This window comes from Leptonychotes weddellii, chromosome 1 (genome assembly GCF_054177405.1).
Source record: "Leptonychotes weddellii isolate Sample4059 chromosome 1, ASM5417740v2, whole genome shotgun sequence".
Taxonomy (NCBI): Eukaryota; Metazoa; Chordata; class Mammalia; order Carnivora; family Phocidae; genus Leptonychotes; species Leptonychotes weddellii.
In genome coordinates this window covers 130,954,066-130,968,797 of record NC_138369.1, presented here as the reverse complement: position 1 = coordinate 130,968,797, position 14,732 = coordinate 130,954,066, and the positions used below count along the sequence as shown (strand labels likewise).

The window sequence follows — 14,732 nt, the reverse complement described above, 5'->3', positions numbered from 1 at the left end:
GCAGGAAGCCTGCTGCTCCCTCTCCCACTCCTCCTGCTTGTGCTCCTGCTCTTGCTATCTCTCTCTTTCAAATAAATAAATAAAATCTAAAAAAAAAAAAAGTTAAAAATAGAACTACCCTATGACCCAGCAATTGCACTACTGGGTATTTACCCAAAGGATACAAAAATATAGACGCGAAGGGATACATGCACCCCGATGTTTATAGCAGCATTATCAATAGCCAAATTATGGAAAGAGTCAAATGTCCATCGACTGATGAATGGATAAAGAAAATGTGGTGTGTGTATATATACATATATATATATACAATGTATATATATATACATCAAAAAGAATGAAATCTTGCCATTTGCAACAACATGGATGGAGCAAGAGAGTATTATGCAAAGCAAAATAAGTCAGTCAGAGAAAGACAAATACCATATGATTTCACCCATATGTGGAATTTAAGAAACAAAACAGATGAACATGGGGAGGAAAAGAGAAGCAAACCATAAAACAGACTCTTGGGGCGCCTCGGTGGCTCAGCCAGTTAAGCGTCTGCCTTTGGCTCAGGTCATGGTCCCTGGGGTCCATGGTCCCCACATCGGGCTCCCTGCTCAGCAGGGAGTTTGCTTCTCCCTCTGCCTCTCCCCCTGGCTTGTGCTCTCTCTCACTCACTTTCTTTCTCTCAAATAAATAAAATTTTAAAACAAACAAATAAATAAATAAAACAGACTCTTAACTATAGAGAACAAACTGAGCATTGCTGGAGGGGAGGTGGACAGGGGGATGGGTTAAATGGGTGATAAGAATAAAGGAGGGCACTTGTGATGAGCACTGGGTGTGGTATGTAATTGATGAATCACTAAATTCTATACCTGAAACTACTATTACACTGTATGTTAATTAACTAGAATTTAAATAAAAACTTGAAAAAGAAAGAAAAAAAAGATTATCTACTACATATTAAGTGAATAAATGCCACGTTCTGCATGGAGCACTGGGTGTTATGCACAATGAATCATGGAACACTACATCTAAAACTAATGATGTAATTAGTTATGGGATTAACGTAAGAATAAAAAAAAAAGTGAATAAATGCAAGCTTCAGAAGAGCATATGCAGTGTAATCTCATTAAAAAAAACACATATAGTTCTTTTAGTGCTGGGCACATGGTAGGAACTCAGTATATGTGAAACAGATCAATTCTATATGAACAGTAGACATGTGAAAGGAAATACAGCCTTTTAAAAAAAATAGGGGTATATTGTTGGGATATAATAGCACAGATCTTTTTTTTTAGTTTTTTATTTAAATTCAGTTTGTTAACATATAGTGTAGTATTAGTTTCAGGGGTAGAATTTAGTGATTCTTCCGTTGCATATAACACCCCATGCTCATTACATCAAGTGCCCTCCTTAATGCCCATCACCCAGTTACCCCATCCCCGCCCCAACCTCCACTCCAGCAACCCTCAGTTTGTTTCCTAGAGTTAAGAATCTCTTATGGTTTGCCTCCCTCTCTGTTTTTTTGTTTTGTTTTAAAGATTTTATTTATTCGACAGAGAGAGAGAGCACAAGAAGGGGAGTGGCAGGCAGAGGGACAGGGAGAAGCAGGCTCCCTGCTGAGCAAGGAGCCTGATTGGGCACTCGATCCCAGGACCCTGGGATCATGACCTGAGCCGAAGGCAGATACTTAACCAACTGAGCTACCCAGGCACCCTCCGTCTCTATTTTTATCTTAATTTTTCCTTCCGTTCCCCTATGTTCATCTGTTTTGTTTCTTAAATTCCACATATGAGTGAAATCATATGGTATTTGTCTTTCTCTGACTTATTTCACTTAGCACAATACCCTCTAGGTCCATCCATGTCATTGCAAATGGCAAGATTTATTCTTTTTGATGACTGAGTAATATTCCATTATCTATCTATCTATCTCACATCTTCTTTATCCATTCATCAGTCAATGGACATCTGGGCTCTTTCCATATTTTGGCTATTGTGGACATCGCTAATAGCACAGATCTTTTATTTTTGTTTCTGTGCTACTTTAATTTTTAATAAGAAGTATTATTCCTATTTTTTCCAATATAAATTAAAAGTCTTCTTAAGACAAAGTAATTAAGAAAGTTCAATTCTTTATCAGTATTTCCAGAACAAAGAATTTACTATCAGTTCTTAAAGTTCTTTTACCTACATTCAAGGTTGCATTCCAGAGCACCAGATGCCTTTTGAGATTTTTCTTGTTCTCTAAGTTGCCGGTTCAAAATTCTCAGTTGCCTAAAGGAAATAATAAAGAAACATGATTCCAAGAATCCCAAACTCATTTAACAGTGTACACCTAACAGCCTATTAAAAAAGACAACACCTTCTCTCTGGTAACCATCAGTCTGTTCTCTATAATTAATAGTCTTTTTCTTGGCTTGTCTTTCTTTTTTCCCTTTGCTCGTCTGTTTTGTTTCTTAAATTCCACATATGAATGAGATCATATGGTATTTGACCTATTTCGCTCAGGTGAGTAGGGGGATGGGGAAAAGGGGGGATGGGCATTAAAGAGTACATGTATCATGAAGAAAAAGATTAAAAAATTAAAAATGAAAAAGACAAGATAAAAGATGGTACCAACTAGGATTGCAGAAGTCCATCTCATCCCCAAAACAAAAGATAAAAACCAAATAAATAAAACAACAAAGCCACATTGCTGTTATTATTCATAGGGCCTGAGATAATTTTTAAAAGACTGCCTGGAACAGCATAAACTCTCCCTTCACAAGAAAAAAGATGACCTCTCTTATTTTCCCTTTCCTTTTTTGTTCTCTCAATGATTTCCTTGTCTTTTTTTTTCAATTTCTTTCACTTCCTATCTCTTCTTGCTATTTTCTTCTTCTGTCTTCCTTCTCTGTATTTTCATTACTGTACAAACAACCTACTTTTTTAAAAGATCTGTCATAACTATGAACTAGAATACTTACAGGGACTGACTGCTATCAGACATGCATCTGCTTGGTTTGTCACATATTGAAAAAATGGGAAATGCAAACCTATGCTTCTAATAATTTCTTTATTAGATGGAAAAGTTAATGGCCCTATTTTAAAAAAGTGAATGCTAATGAGCAGCAACTTCGCCCTACAATGAACTTCACAATTTGTGGCCACTTCACAAACTGGAACATACAAAAGGAACCATAAAAATGTTTACTTCTAAGAAGTTAATGCTGAAAAAAAGTTGTCTCTATTATCTTTCCCAGAATTAATTACCTGAAAATATTCTGTATTATTTATTTTTGTTACTGAATCTAAAATGATAGTGCCTTACCCCATATCATTTACATGTATTAATTCCAGATGGATTAAGGAGGTAAACATAAAATGGACAAACAAGACCAACCATAAAAGTTTTAGGTGGAAATCTACGTAATCTTGAAGTGGGGAAGGCATTCCTAAGCAAGACTCAAAATCCACCAACCAGCAAGGAAAAGAATGAAAGATTTAATGATATCAAAATTTAAAACTTGTTCTAGAATTAGCAGTCTGGAAGCAAATACATGCCACATATATGAGACAAAAAAATCATAATACTTAAAGAGTTCCTGCAAATCAGTAAGAAAGGCAAAAAAAATGGGCAATTCACATAGGAAATAGAAATGACCTAGGGGCGCCTGGGTGGCTCAGTCAGTTGAGCGTCTGCCTTTGGCTTAGGTCATGATCCCAGAGTCCTGGGATCAAGCCCCATGTCTGGCTCCCCGCTCCCCGCTCCGTAGAGAGCCTGCTTCTCTCTCTCCCTCTGCCCCTCCCCCTGCTCGCTGCTCTCTCTCGCTCCCTCTCTCAAATAAATAAAATCTTAAAAAAAAATGGCCGATAAGCATACAAAAAATGCTCAGCGTTACTGATACGAAGAAATACAAAGTTAAAACAGGAGATATTTTATGGCCACAAGATTGACAAAAATAAAAGGAAATAATTTTTGGTGAGGCAAATGAATTATTTCAATTGGTGGGAGACTACTGATATAACCATTTGAATGGCAATTTGACAGTACCCAACAAAATGTAAAATGTTCATTATCTCTGACAAAATAATTCTAAGTTATCTAGCCTCAGAAATATAATTGAGCCTCGAACAACACGGGTTTGAGCTGTGCAGGTCCACTTATACAGAGATATTTTATAAATATAGTACAATACTATAAATGTATTTTTCTCTTCCTTATTATTTTCTTAATGTTGTCTTTTCTCTAGCTTACTTTATTGCAAGAATACGGTACATAATACATATAACCTACAAAATATATGTTAATCAAAACATTCAATGTTATTGATAAGGATTCCAGTCAACAGGTTATCAGTAGTTAAGTTGTGGGGGAGTCAAAAGTTATACACAGATTTTTGACTTCGTAGGGTGTAAGGGCCCCTAACTCTTGCATTGCTCAAGAGTCAACTATAGTTGTACATGTGCAAAAGCATCTACAACCTTTAGATATATTCAAAGATGTTCACAATAGCAGTATTTAGTAGTAAGAAGTTAGAAACAACTTAAAAGGGTACATAAATTATGGTATATCCATAGTAATACATAAGTACTTTTTAAAAAAGAGACATCTACATGTACTGACAAGGAAATATCTTCAAGACTCACTGTGAAGTGAAAAAAAGCAAGCTACAGAAGAACTACAGAATAATACAATCCCATGTTTGTTTCAAAACAATTCTGCTTTTCTGAAAAGTTTCCCCTTTATAACAAAGAGTGAAGATCTAGGAAAGGTAGCATAGACTGGTAATCTATAACTCTACCTAGAATGCTTCTTTTGGTATTTTCTAGGAAAACTGAGGTCCTCTTACACACCAAGTGTATGACAGAAGCTTTGCTTGACAATTTTCTTGTACGCATGTCCCTAGTCAGATTCTTCTCTTCTCTTCCCCTATATGGCCAGCCTAAACTTTCATCCCTCACTGTAAGCCTCTCATTCCTACCCTCTCCTCTTCTCAGTAGGATACTTTCCTATTTTCACTAAAAATAACATGGCTTGGGGACAAACTGTTACCCTTCTGCCCCAGGGTGTACAAATTTATCCATATATATATATACACTAATCCTCACTTCTTTCTTCTAGTCTTAGAGAAAGGGAGCCTCATCAGCTTCCTGGATCCCAACTTCTCCTCTACCCTAAAGGACTCTGCTCCAATTCCACCCCTTTTATCTTCTCCACCTGCAGCTTCTCCTTCTTTAGATGTTCATGTGCATAAGCCAAGAAGCATACTAAAAGCACTCCCATATTTAGGAAAATATTCCCTCCAATCCAACTGTACCATTAGCTACTCTCCTTCCTTCTCATTCCCAGCTTTCAGGGCCAGGCTTTTAAAACATGATTGTTCTATTAAAAATGATACATGATAAAAAAAATAACAAAAGATAATCTTTTAAAAATGGATAGTTACACACGCTTTTAACAAATATTATGTATTATATTTTCACGTACTTGATTTAAACAAAGGAAAAGAACTGATGACATTTAGGCAAATATTTTTTTTCAGTTTACTCACTTTTTAAAAATATGGCTCTACTGAAATGAAACATATATAATAAACTGCACATTTATATAATCAAAGTATATAATTTGGTAAGTTTTAATATATGATGTGATGAAACCATCACCACAATTAAGATATTCATCATGTCTCCAAATTTCCACATGCTCCATTTTCATAGCATCCCCTTCCCAAACAACCACTGATTTATAGATTAGTTTGCATTTTCTGGAATTTTATACTATATATTTGTACATATACAATTATCTTGTAAATGGAATCATACAATATATTCTTTAGCCTGCCTGCCTTCATTCAGCGTAATGATTTTGAGATTCATCCATGCTGTTGCGCGCATCAATAGTTCTTCCTTCCCACTGTTGAGCGGTATTCCATTGTACGGATATACCACCATTTGTTTATCCATTCACCTGTTAACAGACATTGGGGCTGTTTCCTATGAACATTCACAAGTAAGTTTTTGCGTGGTCATATGCTTTTACTTCTCTGAGTACATACCTAGGAGTGAAATGACTGGGTCATATGGTTTATGTTTAATTTCTAAGAAACTACCAAAGCGGTTGTACCATCTTATATTCCCACCAGTAAATTATGCAAGTACCAGTTCCTCCACATCCTCACTAACATCTGGTATAGTCTTTTGAATTTTAGTCATTCAAATTGACTATGGTATGTAGTGTTATATCATCATGGGTTTAGTCTATATTTTCCTAATGATTAACAATGATGAGATTTTCATATGCTTATTTAATAGCCATCTATCTTCTTTGATGTGTTGTCTATTAAAATATTTTGCCTGTTTTTTGAGTTGTAACAGTTCCTTATACATTCTATATGTACAAGTCCATCAAATATATTTATTGCAAATATTTTCTCTGTTGTTCGCCTCTTTTAGTAATAGTGTCTTTTGAGGAGCAAATTTTAAATTTTGATGAAGTCCAACTTACAAATTTTTTCTACTTAGATTTTTTGTTATATTTAAGGAGTCTTTCCCAACCCAGGATCCCTAAGATTTTTTTCTTATGTTTTCTATAAGTTCTATTTAACTTACTAAGTTTAATAAATATTTAAGTTATATATTAACTTATTTAACCTATATATTAAGATTTGTGATTCATTTCAAGTTAATTTTTATATATGGTGTGAGGTAAAGGTTGAAGTGGTCCTGTCCCTCTCTCCCTCCCTTCCTTCTTTCCTTTTTCCCTTTTTTTGTATATGGCTCTCCAATTGTTCCAGCACTATTTATTGAAAAGACTATTCTTTCCCAATTGAATTTCCTTAGCATCTTAGTCAAAAATTGGGTTACCTTTATTTATTATTATTATTTTTTAAAGATTTTATTTGAGGGCAAGGGAGAGGGAGAAGCAGGCTCCCTGCTGAGCAGGGAGCCAGACCCAGGACCCCTGAGATTATGACCCAAGCTGAAGGCAGATGCTTAACCGATTGAGCCACCCAGGTGCCCCTAAAAAATGAGTTACCTTTATATGTGAGTTTATTTCTGGACTCTATTCTGTTTCAATTATATATCTATCTTTACACCAATGCCACACTGTCTTGATTACTATAACTTTATGTCTTGAAATAGGATAGTACCAATTTTGTTCTCCTTTCCCAAAGTTGTTTTGGTTTGGTTATTTTAGATTCTTTGAATTTCCATACAAATTTTAGAATAATCTTTCTAAAAAAAAGATGCTGGGTTTTCCCCAGAGTTACATAGCATCTATAGATCAATTTGGGGAGAACTAATATCTTAACAACAATAAGTCTTATAATCTATGCATCCAGTTTATCTCTCACTTATACAGATCTTCTTTAATTTCTCTCAGCAATGTTTTATAGTTTTCAGTGTATAGGTCTTACACATTTTTAATCAAGTTTATCCCTAAATAGATATTTTTTGATGCTATTAATAGTATTGTTTTTAAATTTCACTTCAAATTGTTCATTGACAATGTATAGAAATACAATTGCCTTTTGTAAATTGATCTCATATCCTGCAACCCTGCTAATAAGCTCATTTATTAATTCTAGTTGCTTTTTTGTAGATTCTGTAGGATTTTCTACAAAGACTATCATGTCATTTGTGAGTAAGACAGCCTGTACTTTAAAAGGCTTTTATTCCTTTTCCTTGCTTTATTGCACTGGTAGAACCTCTAGCACAATACTAAATAGAAATAATAATCACTACTTGCTGGATATCATTCAGACATTTTTTAAGCCTATACAGAGAGAAAAAATTAGCCAAACAGATAATATTACAAATACTATTTTATATTATAATTTTTATAAATACTATTTTTATAACATTACAAATACCATCTTAAAATATTATGTATTGAATTTAGGATTAGATGATTTTATCTGAAGGAAAAGTAACAACTGAAATCAGAACTATTGAACTTTAGGCAAATATTTCTCTACTTCATAAAATAGTATTCCTAAATAACCTTAAATAAAGGAAATAGGATATAAAAACACTGATTTTGGAATTTTTATTGTCAAGCTAACAAATTCTATTCTGTACCTTAATTTCCACAGTTGTCTTAGTTCTATGTATAGATTCGATGTTTATCTCTAATCCACCCCTTTATTTGAATTCAACTCTTGGTTAGTTAGAATTTGCCATTCAACAATTATTTTTTGTTGTTTTTAAAGGAATCCAAGGGTGCTGTATTTTCTAAGTTCTTGCACACTTGAGAGTATGCCTTTACACTAAAAGGATTGCTGGGCCACATATGAGATTCTTGGGACATACTTTCTTTCCCTTAGACCTTTGTAAATAATGTTCTATGATCTTTGGGTAATGAATATTCCTGTGAAAAGGCTGAGGTCAGCCTGATATTTTTCTCTTTACACATTATTTGCTTTTATTTTGAATGTCTAGAAAAGTTAATTTTATTTTGTCCTTAAGATGTGCTGACTTTATTAGCTTGATGTGGTGACTTTATTAGCTTATGTCTTGGTGTGGATCATTTTAATGTTCCTGGGATCCTGAATGCCCTACTGATCTGTTGACATAGATTTTTAGTAAATTTCCCTTTATTTACATTATCTTTTAACATTGTCTTTAATCCACTTGTTCTGCTCTCTTTATCAGGAACAGTCATTATGCCAAATTTTGCATTCTTTGTCTTCCATATGTATCTTCTTTACAATAATTTTTAATTATTCTCTATTTTGTTTTGTTTTATTTCTTCAACCTTATCCACCATGCCTTCAGTCATTTAACAAACATTTATCAGAGTGAGTGTTAGGCACAATTCTCAGCACTGGAAATAACAGCAACAAACAAAAGAGACAAAAATTCAGCCTTCTCAAATTCACATAGACAGAAAAGAGGACAGACGTTATCAGAAGCTAAGGGGAAGGAAGAGAGGGAATTACTGTTTAATGGGTACAGAGTGTATGCTGGGGATGAAAAAGTTTTGGGGAATAGACAGTGGTTATGGCAACACAGCATTGTAAAAGTATTTAATGCCCCTCAAATGTATACTTACAAAATGGTTAAAAAGATAAATATTATGTCATATTTATTTTATCACAAAATAAATAAATTTTTTTAAAAAAGGGTTTGGGAAGAGGAATAAGCTAAAGTTGGTAGGAGACACTGAACTATGAATTTAGTAGCAAATGAAACAGAAAGATTTGGGGGGAAAAAGCAAAACCCCCCAAACAACAAAATCAGCATTCATATTGCTTAGGTTCTAATGGAATATAGTAAGTATCCTAATGGAATATAAAAAACCTGACTTCATGTTTGTTTTCATTTTTGTAAGATGTTTTGCTTTTACTTTCCTGAGCTCATCTAATTCACTTTTCTTCTCCTTTGCTGTCTTTTCTCCTTTAAACAGCATTCTCTCTTTTCCTGCCTCTAAGGATTCTATTATCTTTAATCTCCTTGAAACTGTAGAATACTTTTTCAAGTTTTCTTGGGTTTTCTTTGAGCAAGTCATCTGGTGATGTTTATTCTTGAACCCCTTTTATCTCTTTTGTCAGTTTGTTTATTCTGAATGCTATGCAAAGATCTCTCCTATATATTCTTTCTTCCCATGGCTTTTGTGACATCTCTCTCTCCTGGTTTTCCTCCCACTTCCCTACGTGCTCCTTCTTGGGTTTCTCTCACAGCTTCCTGCCCCCGTGTTCTTTCCTTAAAAAGCTGTTATTCCCCAGCACTTCACCTTTGGCTGGGTTCACACTCTATACCTTCCTGGTGAATCTACCACTTACACGCTGATAGCAAATCACTTGTTTTTAATCACCATTGTCTCCAGTGCCTACAACAGTGCCAAATCTATAGTAATAGCTCAATAAAAATGTGTTCAGTGAATAACTCCCCAGTCTGCATTTCTATCCTGGATCTTGTTCTGTGCTCCACTTATACCATATAGATCTCCAGATGGTCTAAATGACAAATTTGGCATGTCTAAATCTTAACTCACTGGCTCTCCTATATATTCTATCTCAAAAATAACATGCAATAAACAAATAAACAATATATTCTTCCTTTAGTAACTTCCATCTGGGAGAATTATGTTACCATCTGTCAAATGATCAAGCCAAAAGACTGAATGCCACCCCTGGCTCCTCCCTCTCATTCCTATTTCATTTTTTTGTTCTGTGTGAGGACATAATGGCCTCATATTTGAGTCTATAGTCAGGAAGTGGTCATGAATTCTAACTTGCCCTGTACATATTAAGGAACTCTCTAGCTCAATGGTTCTTAACTGGAAGTAGTCCGCTCTCAACGCTCATGCAGGAAATTTGGGAATGTGCAGGGGCTTTTGGTGGTCACAATGAATGGGGCACTAGAGACATTTCATGAGTAGGGACCAGGAAGGCTAAATGTTAAGAATGTTATCAGAAGTCCCAGGGGTGCCTGGGTGGCTCAGTTGGTTAAGCGACTGCCTTCGGCTCAGGTCATGATCCTGGAGTCCCGGGATCGAGTCCCGCATCGGGCTCCCTGCTCAGCAGGGAGTCTGCTTCTCCCTCTGACCCTCCCCCTTCTCATGCTCTCTCTCTCTGTCTCATTCTCTCTCTCAAATTAATAAATAAAATCTTAAAAAAAAAAAAAAAGAACGTTATCAGAAGTCCCAAATAAAACCTGTGCAGCCCCAAATGCCAAAAACGCCCAAATGCCACAAAAACATTGCACCTGGCTATTTTTTTTAAGCCACAAGATGGCAATAAACTCCAAGAAAGTCCTGAAAGATCACTTTTCTGGCTAAAGAGAAACACGTAGTTTCTGAATGTCCAAACAGGAAAAAAAATTTTTTTGATTGAAAACGCTGAAAAAGGGGCACCTGGGTGGCTCAGTCATTTCGGCTCAGGTCACGATCCCAGGGTCCTGGAATCGAGCCCTGCATCAGCTCCCTGCTCGGTGGGAAGCCTGCTTCTACCTCTCCCACTGCCCTGCCTGTGTTCCCTCTCTCTCTGTCTCTCTCTCTGTCAAAAAATAAATAAAATCTTAAAAAAAAAAAACAAAAAAACCACTCTGAAAAACACTATTGAATGAACCTATGTATTCCAACTTACATTTGTAATGGAAATTATGGATGATTCTTTCTAAATTAAGTTACCAAAGAGGCACAAAAATTCCTACCCCTCTGCTGGAAACCTCATTCTACTAAAAAGACAAATTCTTTGTTTTTCAGATATTTCATTTTTAGAAGGTCAAGTAAACAGTGGGAATAGCATGCTATATAACCTTTGTACTCTAAGGACATAGAGCCAGAAAGATCTGGTGCCAAGTCTGAAGAATAAGGCTAAACATCAAACTAATACCTTTTAAAAAAATTAAAAACAAGCAGTGGACCAATAAAGTAAGTCTCATTTTCCTGAGTGGCTTATAAAGTAGCTCCCAAAACAATTCTAAAATGTTCTAAAGAAGGGAAATAAACAAGAACCACTGATACTTCCCATGGGCACATGTTTAAAGAGATAATATTGTGAGACTAAGTTCTGGTATGTTTATTTAAAGACACCAATTAGTTGACAGTCATACCTTTAAAAACACGCTTCTTTCAAAGAGCTTACAGTATACAGTCTGCTATTCCACAAAATACACTTAAATATTGAAGTCCTGAAGTAAAAATAAGTTAGACTCTATTTCCTAGCAGAAGCAATGCAGAATGTAGAAATTAAGATAATTTGTTCTCTAAAATCAAACTACCCAGTTTGAATCTTTTTATACATGTGACTTTGGACAAGTTACATAACCTCTCTGTGCCTTGGTTTCCTCATCTGTAAATGAGCATAACATAATATCTACCTCATGGAGCCATTCTGAGAATTTAAAGAGATGACATATATAAAGGCATAGGACATGAGAAACATTCAATAAATGTTAGTAGTAGTATTAGCTATTACCATTACTATTATATATTTATACATGTTTTTTATTTTGAAAAACTAATGCTATTATAGGTCAGAACTGAAGACAGTATTATTAGAATTTAAGCCCAGCAATCCCATCCTATATCATAGTATCTTAGAGACTAATGACCTTCAGAGAAATAATCCTAAGCAAGTAAATCTCACTAGGTGTCATGCCTTTGCAGTCTCCCGATCCATAAATTTGAGCTCCTCTCCAACTAGGAATCCTATTTTACTGCTTTCTAATTTCTTGAAAATGTTTGTGACAACGTCTACAGCTCATGCAACCATAATCCCCGCTCAGGGCTCACGCACACTACAGGGCCGCAAAAGAACTGACAATGTATTCTAATTCTCTGCAAAGTACGGACCCTGCAGTAGCAGCCTTGGTGGCCATCACGGAAACATTCAAAGTTAGGATATTGCTAATAATACGTGATTTCCTACATAAGTTAAAATAGCCAAAAGAAAAAATATCTAGGAATTTAAATGAGTTTTTTCTATGTCTGAGCATGATGGGGCTACTGGTGTTCACCCCTATCAGGTTCTCCTTTCCTCCCAGAGTGTATGGGCAGTATGGGAAAATTTTATGTCCCAAATCTTTACATTAGGCAGGGCCATATGCCTCATTTTAGCCTACAAAACAGAAGTAGAAGCAAGACTGTCACTTCTGGGCTGGGGTGTGTCGAGTTGGTGCGCCAGATCCGTCCATGTTCTCTTTTCCCTGAAAAACATGTCTTATGAGACAGTGGCCTCATAAGATGGAGGGAACCTAAACCCTGAGTGATAGAATGAAAGAGGGTCTTGGCATGAAGGAGAAAGAAACTTTGGCCGTGCTATGCCACTGAGATTCTAGAGTTTGTTACTGCAGCACAGCCCAGACTAGTCTGACAAATGTCCTGAGGAACTTCATTTTTCTCTCCATACCCTATCAACCAAGTGACAGTGGAGGCAAAGGGGGTGGAAGAAAATATGTCCTAGCAAGCAGAAGTAAGAATGCTGGCAATGTTTAGAAATGGAGAAGTAAAAGTAGAAACGCAATAAACAGTAAATCTATTTTTCTTACAGAGTCCTAGATAGCTCATTTGGCACCTTTGTTCTGGCCATAGGACATCTTTGCATATGACAAAAATATTCAAAGAATGATTCGTACCTGCGTAACTGAGCATTTTCACTTCTTAGTGGTTGCATGGCCAGTGCTATTTCAACTTGAATATTTGTGTTTCCACTTAGTGCTGGAAGTAGAGATATACATGCCTCCAATTCTGTAATCAACCTCTGAATTTCCGAATCCTCTATAAAAGAGAGAAGAAATAAGTAATAACAATACCATAAATTATTTTTGGATGATTATTCATGTGTATTACTAAAAAGAAAATTCTTCAGATATGTACATATTTGCTATAAACCAACAGTTCGATTACTTATAATTGTGATGTATATAAATCCTATTTTCCTCTTTCCTGCTCCCTGTATTTGCTTATTCAAAAGAATTCTAAAGAAATTAAATTCAGTGAACTAAAGATTAATCTTCTATCATAGGATTATTAGTCTTTTTTTTCAGTTAAAGAGTCCAGTAGGAAGATAGCTGACATGTCTTCTAGCTCACAATCTCAAAGGACTATTGGACTCCTATCACTGCTGAAGGGTTTCCTAAAATTGATTACAGTAATAACATTTACAACACAACCTTTGATCCTGGCATAAGCAAATTCACTTTAGGTTATTCAATTTGGCAAAATATTGAGGGAGGATCTACTCTGATAAGGTTTTATTATTTAATTTTATAAAGTAGATTTAAAACCAGCCACACCTCTGGGGCGCCTGAGTGGCTCAGTTGGTTAAGCGGCTGCCTTCAGCTCAGGTCATGATCCCAGGGTCCTGGGATCGAGCCCCGCATCAGGCTCCCTGCTTGGCGGAGAGCCTGCTTCTCCCTCTCCCTCTGTCTGCCGCTCTGCCTACTTGTGCTCTCTATCTCTGTTAAATAAATAAATAAAAATCTTTAAAAAAAAAAAAAAAAACAAAACCAGCCACACCTCATTTGGTGTCCACATCAAAAGCAGTACCATTTTTGCTATATTAATTTCAGGAAGTGGATGGTTTGAGAGATGGCAAACAGACACAGGGAGAAGGTGGATTTTAGATCTTTTGTCCTTTTATAATTGCCCCTTCATTTCCATTCAAATTTTCTGTGGACTGAAAACATTTAATAATTATAATATTTACTCTCTTATACCCAAAAGAGGTAGAAAGTATACTCTAAATTACAAAACTTTACTCAATCCCATGGGTATTTTAACACCCTGATGTAAATAAAGTACATGTACACAGTAAACATCTGTGACCAACTACTGAGAAGTTCCCTACCAATCCTTTGTAGAGTGGTTTTGCTCATAAGCATTCGAGGCAGAGACCTGGGCTCCACCATTTTCTAGCAATGGAACTTTAGTCAAATTACTTAACCTCCTGAAGCCTAGATTTCTTGATAGTTAAATAGAGATACCAATACCTCATGGGATTGTTGTGAGGATTAAATGAGATAATGCATATAAAACACTCAGCACAGTGCCAGGCACATGGTAAATACTCAATAAATGACAATACTGTTACTCTTATTATTATTCTTACTATGACTAAGTATTTGGTTAAGAGAATAGTAATAAATTGAAGGTCTGAAAACATGGAGATTTTAATATATTAAGCCTTCAGATTAATAGTGCCATGTTCTTATAACACATTTTAAGATTTGGAATCTCTTTTTATCAATCTGCAAATATTAGGTATTCAGTCAGTGCTGCCATAATCAATTACTGTGGTTTCTATGGTT

The 14,732-nt window shown here is 35.6% G+C and overlaps 1 protein-coding gene across 3 annotated transcripts in view; it reads right to left on the bottom strand.

Moving 5' to 3' along the window:
• CCDC14 (coiled-coil domain containing 14) overlaps positions 1–14,732 on the bottom strand; it is a 41,106-nt gene that overhangs the window by 13,949 nt on the left and 12,425 nt on the right. For all 3 annotated transcript variants that reach the window (XM_081832604.1, XM_031032265.2, XM_081832598.1), the window contains 2 exons: positions 13,059–13,200; positions 2,185–2,267 (listed from right to left, as the gene is read on the bottom strand). In XM_081832604.1, coding sequence (XP_081688730.1) covers positions 2,185–2,267; positions 13,059–13,200 — 225 coding nt within the window. The remainder of the gene's footprint in view (positions 1–2,184; positions 2,268–13,058; positions 13,201–14,732) is intronic.